General features: G+C 39.6%; 1 protein-coding gene across 1 annotated transcript; it reads right to left on the reverse strand.

Moving 5' to 3' along the window:
• Positions 1-1,018: 1,018 nt before the first annotated feature.
• Positions 1,019-2,561, reverse strand: LOC115860463 (14-3-3 protein gamma-like). The gene has a single exon (XM_030870280.2). The coding sequence runs from the start codon at positions 2,385-2,387 to the stop codon at positions 1,644-1,646; it is 744 nt and encodes a 247-aa protein (XP_030726140.2). The 5' UTR covers positions 2,388-2,561; the 3' UTR covers positions 1,019-1,643.
• Positions 2,562-8,071: the final 5,510 nt, after the last annotated feature.

An 8,071-nucleotide genomic window follows, 5' to 3' on the forward strand; every position in this document is an offset into this window, starting at 1 on the left:
ACAACTGGAAGCTCCATTTTCGTTTTAGCAAAAGCAACTGTCAGGTTTTCCTCAATTACTACTCATTCCTCTCCCTGCCTAAATAAAACAAACAAACAAGTCTGGTGTCATTACCTATCTCAGCAGTTCACAGTTACTGACTTTATAAAAAAGGCTGAATGCACATGCAACAGGTCGTGTGTTAAGACTTAACCAAAATGAGAACCAAGGACCTAAGGCTAACTGAAACAAACTTGTGGAAATAGCATCGTGGTTTCCTTCAACTCTAAAACGTGTACAGATGGCACAAATGAATTTCCAAATTCTATGCTTTCATTAAAAAGAAAAAAAATACATAGAAAAAGTTTTGGTCAAATAGGAGTTAAATATTTATTATCTGATAATGATTTTAGTTTATTTTCCTACAATGATTATTTGGGGAAGGAGTGTTTTCAGGGAGGAAAAACTGACACACGAGGCTCCTGAAACTGGACAGAATGTTTACGAATAGAGCTCTTCCTTTAGGATTTTTCTACCAGTAAGCTCCTAGCACCTGAATTTTCACACACTGCACCACAAACTTTCTCAAAACGACCGCCAACTTCTACAACCCAACAGCTTTTCAACCCACCCGAGTGCATGCCCTGGGCACAAGGTACAGTACGGAAGACTCAAGTGAGGAGTGAGACAGCAGTGCAGTCCCTGAGGAAGAAGCTATGGCGGCTGAAAAAAATCAGGATTTCTCTGGAAATATCAGCACAGTAAATGACATACAGACCTGAATTTTCTCTATTTTTGTGGTGTTTAACGTTTCTATTAAAGTGATTAATCATTTTTGTGGTGGATTTAAGTTAAGAAGAAAGAAGGACAAAAATCCCACAGCCATCTGCCAAGCACCTATTCAACAAAACCTAAAGTAGCTTTGATTCTCTTCAGGCAAGCCTTTTGGCCTAGGAGACAGATAACAGCAAAACCAACCTGGATGAGGCTGAATAAGGATGTAAAAGCCAAAATAAGAAAAACACACAATCACAATGGCTTGATGTCACATATGGCTGTAATGTAGAAATACTGTAAACTGCAATTTAGTGTTAATACTGTCAACTAATCAGAAACTTCTGAAAACTGGCAAGGCCTAAACCACAAGGATAAATATACCTTATGTTCTAAGTCTATCAGTTTGGGATTTTAACTATTCCATGTCTGGTAGAGTACACCCTGAAAAACAAAATGCACAGCTAAAACGGATGAGCTAGAAAGTACCCAGAACTTAAAAGACAAGAGCATATGTACATAAAAATCCTTACTGGAACCACAGAACTTATTGAATGAGGGCTATTCCGTTTAAGTTTTCTTTTCATCTTAAAACCCTATTTTCTAGCAATAAGTTAAATTAAGGACAGCTCCACTTGCATTAATCTACAGAACAGTCCATATGCCAGTGTGAGGCTGCTATTCCAATACCAGCACAGCTAGCCTGACTTTCCACTAGTGGTATTTTGGCAAAAATGTCAAAGAGGCGATCAAAGACAGGACAGGTCGTGGGTTTCTCCCTAGGAAGGTCATCGCTCCCTTTCCCTCCCCCACCTGACCCCCAACTCATGGGAAAAAAATAAAGACTGCAGTAGTAGCATCAGCGTGTGCTGCCAGTCCACCTGGGGGCCTTAATTGTTGCCTTCTCCACCGTCGTCGTCTTGCTGATCGCTTGTCCAGAGCGTGAGGTTGTCTCGGAGGAGCTGCATGATGAGCGTGGAGTCCTTGTAGGAGTCCTCGTTGAGAGTGTCGAGCTCAGCAATGGCGTCATCAAAAGCGGTCTTGGCCAAGTGGCAGGCTTGCTCTGGGGCGTTCTGGATCTCATAGTAGAAAATGGAGTAGTTAAGGGCCAGGCCTAATCTAATGGGGTGAGTGGGCTGCATGTGCTCCTTGCTAATCTCATGGGCTTCGCTGTAGGCCTTCTCAGATGACTCCATGACGGTCGCCCTCTTCTCTCCAGTGGCGACTTCAGCCAGGTAGCGGTAATAGTCCCCTTTCATCTTCAGATAAAACACTTTGCTCTCATACTGGGTCTCACTGCAATTTTTGATCAGGTAGTTATCCAGCAGGCTCAGCACATCCTGACATACGGCCTCCAATTCCTTCTCTATTTTTTCACGGTAAGCACGGACCATCTCTATCTTCTTCTCATTACCATCTGCAGATGTCTTCTGCTCAATGCTACTGATGACCCTCCAAGAAGAACGGCGTGCCCCAACTACATTCTTGTAGGCCACAGAGAGAAGGTTTCTTTCTTCATTGGACAGTGGCTCATTCAGCTCTGTCACGTTCTTCATGGCCGCGGCCATGTCGTCGTAGCGCTCCGCCTGCTCCGCCAGCCGGGCTTTCTGCACCAGTTGCTCGCGGTCCACCATCTTCACGGGCTGGGTCGGGCCGGGCGAGGAGACCAGGGCGGCCTGAAGGGCTCGGAGGGCGGCTGCGGGCGCGGCTGGAGCCCGTGTGCCGGAAGGACCGACCCACGAAGCGAGGGGCTGAGGCGACGGCGCGAAGGCTGCGGCTCGAGCTGCGACCGCGGAACCGGGCGCGAGGTGGCTCGGCAGGACATATTTAAAGTGATGAAAGGGAAAAACCTAAAACCAAGATTACTCTACCCAGCAAGGATCTCATTCAGATTTGACAGAGAAATTAAAACCTTTACAGACAAGAAAAAGCTAAGAGAATTCAGCACCACCAAACAAGCTTTACAACAAATGCTAAAGGAAGTTGTCAAGGCAGGAAACACAAGAAAAGAAAAAACCTACAGAAACGAACCCCAAACAATTAAGAAAATGGTAATAGGAACATACATATCAATAACTACCTTAAGTATAAATGGATTAAATGCTCCAACCAAAAGACATAGACTGGCTGAATGGATACAAAAACAAGACCCATCTATATGCTGTCTACAAGAGACACACTTCAGACCTAGGAACACATACAGACTGAAAGTGAGGGGATGGAAAAAGATATTCCATGCAAATGGAAATCAAGAGAAAGCTGGAGTAGCAATTCTCATATCAGACAAAGTAGACTTTAAAATAAAGACTATTATAAGAGACAAAGAAGGACACTACATAGTTATCAAGGGATAAATCCAAGAAGAAGACATAACAATTGTAAATATTTATGCATCCAACATAGGGGCACCTCAATGCATAAGGCAAATACTAACAGCTGTAAAAGGAGAAATCGACAGTAACACAATAATAGTAGGGGACTTTGACACACCACTTTCGCCAATGGACAGATCAACGAAAATGGAAATAAATAAGGAAAAACAAGCTTTAAATGATACATTAAACAAGATGGACTTAATTGATATTTATAGGACATTCCATCCAAAAACAACAGAATATACTTTCTCCTCAAGGGCTCATAGAACATTCTCCAGGATAGATCATATCTTGGGTCACAAATCAAGCCTTGGTAAATTTAAGAAAATTGAAATCATATCAAATATATTTTCTGACCACAACACTATAAGACTAATTACAGGAAAAACACCATAAAAAATACAAACATATGGAGGCTAAACAATATGCTACTGAATAACCAAGAGATCACTGAAGAAATGAAAGAGGAAATTAAAAAATACCTAGAACAAATGACAATGAAAACACAACTACCCAAAACCTATGGGATGCAGCGAAAGTAGTTCTAAGAGGGAAGTTTATAGCAATACAATCATACCTCAAGAAACAAGAAACATCTCAAATAAACAACCTAACCTTACACCTAAAGCAATTAGAGAAAGAAGAACAAAACAACCCCAAAGTTAGCAGAAGGAAAGAAATCATAAAGATCAGATCAGAAACAAATGAAAAAGAAATGAAGGAAACAATAGCAAAGATCAATAAAACTAAAAGCTGGTTCTTTGAGAAGATAAACAAAATTGATAAACAGTTAGCCAGACTCATTAAGAAAGAAAGGGAGAAGACTCAAATCAACAGAATTAGAAATGAAAAAGGAGAAGTATTAACTGACATTGCAGAAATACGAAGGATCATGAGAGATTACTACAAGCAACTATATGCCAATGAAATAGACAACCTAGAAGAAATGGACAAATTCTTAAAAAAGCACAACCTTCTGAGACTGAACCAGGAAGAAATAGAAAATATAAACAGACCAATCACAAGCACTGAAATTGAAACTGTGATTAAAAATCTTCCAACAACTAAAAGCCCCAGACCAGATGGCTTCACAGGCGATTCTATCAAACTTTCAGAGAAGAGCTAACACCTATCCTTCTCAAACTCTTCCAAAATATAGCAGAGGGAGGAACACTCCCAAACTTGTTCTATGAGGCCACCATCATCCTGATACCAAAATCAGACACAGATGTTACAATAAAGAGAAAACTACAGGCCAATATCACTGATGAACATAGATGCAAAAATCCTCAACAAAATACAGCAAACAGAATCCAGCAGCACATTAAAAGGATCACACACCATGATCAAATGGGGTTTATCCCAGGAATTCAAAGTTCTTCAATATACGCAAATCAATCAATGTGATACACCATATTAACAAATTGAAGAATAAAAACCATATGATATTCTCCATAGAGGCAGAAAAAGCTTTCAACAAAATTCAACACCCATTTATGATAAAAACTCTCCAGAAACTAGGCATAGAAGGAACTTACCTCAACATAATAAAGGACATATATGACAAACCCACAGCAAACATCATTCTCAATGGTGAAAATCTGAAAGCATTTCCTCTAAGATCAGGAACAAGACAAGGTTGCCCACTGTCACCACTATTATTCAACATAGTTTTGGAAGTTTTAGCCACAGCAGAGACAAAAAGGAATCCAAATTGGAAAGAAGAAGTAAAGCTGTCACTGTTTGCAGATGACATGATAAGAAAAAAACATAGAGAAAAAAAACACAGAGAATCCTAAAGATGCTACCAGAAAACTACTAGAGCTAATCAATGAATTTGGTAGAGTAGCAGGATACAAAATTAATGCACAGAAATCTCTTGCATTCCTATATACTAACAATGAGAAATCCAAAAGAGAAATTAAGGAAACACTCCCAATTACCACTGCAACAAAAAGAATAAAATACCTAGGAATAAACCTACCTAAGGAGACAAAAGACTTGTATGCAGAAAACTACAAGACACTGATGAAAGAAATTAAAGATGATACAAACAGATGGAGGGATATACCATGTTCTTGGATTGGAAGAATCAACTTTGTGAACATGACTATACTACCCAAAGCAATGTACAAATTCAATGCAATCCCTATCAAACTACCAATGGCATTTTTCACAGAACCAGAACAAAAAATTTCAGAATTTGTATGGAAACACAAAAGACCCCAAATAGCCAAAGCAATCTTGAGAAAGAAAAACAGAGATGGAGGAATCAGGCTCCCTGACTTCAGACTATACTGCAAAGTTACAGTAATCATGATAGTATGGTACTGGCACAAAAACAGAAATATAGACCAATGGACCAGGATAGAAAGCCCAGAGATAAACCCACGCATATATGGTCACCTCATCTTTGATAAAGGAAGCAAGAATACACAATGGAGAAAAGGCAGCCTCTTCAATAAGTGGTGCTGGGAAAACTGGACAGGTACATGTAAAAGAATGAAATTAGAACACTCCCTAACACCATACACAAAAATAAACTCAAAATGGATTTGAGAACTAAATATAAGACCATACACTATAAAACTCTTAGAGGAAAACATAGGCAGAGCACTCTATGACATAAGTCACAGCAAGATCCTTTTTGACCCACCTCCTAGAGAAATGGAAATAAAAACAAAAATAAACAAATGGGACCTATTGAAACTTAAAAGCTTTTGCACAGCAAAGGAAACCATAAATAAGATGAAAAGACAACCCTCAGAATGGCAGAAAATATTTGCAAACAAAGCAACTGACAAAGGATTAATCTCCAAAATTTACAAGCAGCTCATGCACCTCAATATTAAAAAACAAACAACTCAATCCAAAAATGGGCAGAAGACCTAAACAGACATTTCTCCAAAGAAGATATACAGATTGCCAACAAACATATGAAAGGATGCTCAACACCACTAATCATCAGAGAAATGCAGATCCAGACTACAATGGGATATCACCTCACACCAGTCAGAATGGCCATCATCAAAAAATCTACGAACAATAAATGATGGAGAGGGTGTGGGGAAAAGGGAACCTTCTTGCACTCTTGGTGGGAATGTAAATTGATACAGCCACTATGGAGAACAGTATGGAGGTTCCTTAAAAAACTAAAAATGGAACTACCATATGACCCAGCAATCCCACTACTGGGCATATACCCTGAGAAAACCATAATTCGAAAAGAGTCATGTACCACAATGTTCATTGCAGTCCTATGTACAATAGCCAGGACATGGAAGCAACTGAAGTGTCCATCAATAGATGAATGGATAAAGAAGATGTGGCACATATATACAATGGAATATTACTCCATAAAAAGAAATGAAATTGAGTTATTTGTAGTGAGGTGGATGGACCTAGAGTGAAGTAAATCAGAAAGAGAAAAACAAATACTGTATAGCTAACACATATATATGGAATCTAAAAAAAACAAAAGGTTCTGAAGAATGTACGGGCAGGACAGGAATAAAGACGCAGATGTGGAGAATGAACTTGAGGACATGGGGAAGGGGAAGGGGAAGTAGGGACGAAGTGAGAGAGTGAGTGGCATTGACATATATACACTACCAAATGTAAAATAGATAGCTAGTGGGAAGCAGCCGCATAGCACAGGGAAATCAGCTCGGTGCTTTGTGACCACCTAGAGGGGTGGGATAGGGAGGGTGGGAGGGAGACACAAGATGGAGAGGATATGGGGATATATGTATACATATAGCAGATTCATTTTGTTATACAGCAGCAAGTAAGCCAGCAGTGTAAAGCAATTATACTCCAATAAAGATGTAAAAAAAATAAAAATTTAAATATTTTAAAAAAAAAGAAATTAGCAAAGGAAAAGAAGATGCAACATAAATTTAAATTTTTGTCTACATTGAATATGTACTACTTTTGTAATAAGAATAAAAAGATTCATTTGTTTATTTTTTAAAGAAGGGATTGTTAAATTTATGAAAGAGAAACAAAGGTATGGAAGTGGCCATGGAGAGTCAGGAATGTATAGACCAACTTCTTTTTCTTTGTTCAGTGAATTAACAGAAGGAAAAGTAGCTGCCTTCCTCAGCAAAGTTTAAGGAAATGTTGTAAACTGGGGAAAACTAGGTTTCAATTAAGGTAAGCAAATTGAAGGATTTTTAGGGCTGGGGTGGGGGAGGGATCTTGGCTATCATCTTGCACACCCCCCATTATTTTAAAATTTATTTTTGGCTGCGCTGGGTCTTTATTGTTGCACGGGGTCTTTCTCTAGTTGCGGCGAGCAGGGGCTACTCTTCGTTGCGGAGCACGGGGTCTAGGTGCGCGGGCTTCAGTAGTTGTGGCACATGGGCTTAGTTGTTCCGTGGCAATGTGGCATCTTCCCTAACCAGGGATGGATCCCGTGTCCCCTGCATTGGCAGGCGGATTCTTAACCACTGGACCACCAGGGAAATCCAACCCCCCATTTTAAAGTGGAAGAAATTGAAGCACAAACAAATGAAGATACTTGCCCAAAGTCACATAATCGATTGCAACTGAGACAGAACTAACATTCTTGTCTCCACACCCCATGCTGCTTTCACTGGCAGTATGTAGAATACTGTCAGAGGCATAAACAGAGTTAGATTATCTTTATTGGCTATCTACAGGTGTGCCTTAAACATCTAGGCTTTCACTAATTGTTCACTGAATGAGTAAAAAATTAAATTAGTAGTATGTTATTTGATGATACAAGGACAAATAAAATGATATCTATAATATATATCTGTCTACTTGACATCCTGAACAACTAATAAATATTTCAAATTTTCCATGTCCAATACTGAACTCCTCATCTTCTCTCCCCATACCTGCTTCCCTCTCAGTTCTTCTTACCTCTAGGGATGGCAACTCCGTCCTTCTAGTTACCCAGGATAAAAGCCTCCAAG

The sequence above is a fragment of the Globicephala melas genome, chromosome 1, assembly GCF_963455315.2.
Source record: "Globicephala melas chromosome 1, mGloMel1.2, whole genome shotgun sequence".
Taxonomy (NCBI): Eukaryota; Metazoa; Chordata; class Mammalia; order Artiodactyla; family Delphinidae; genus Globicephala; species Globicephala melas.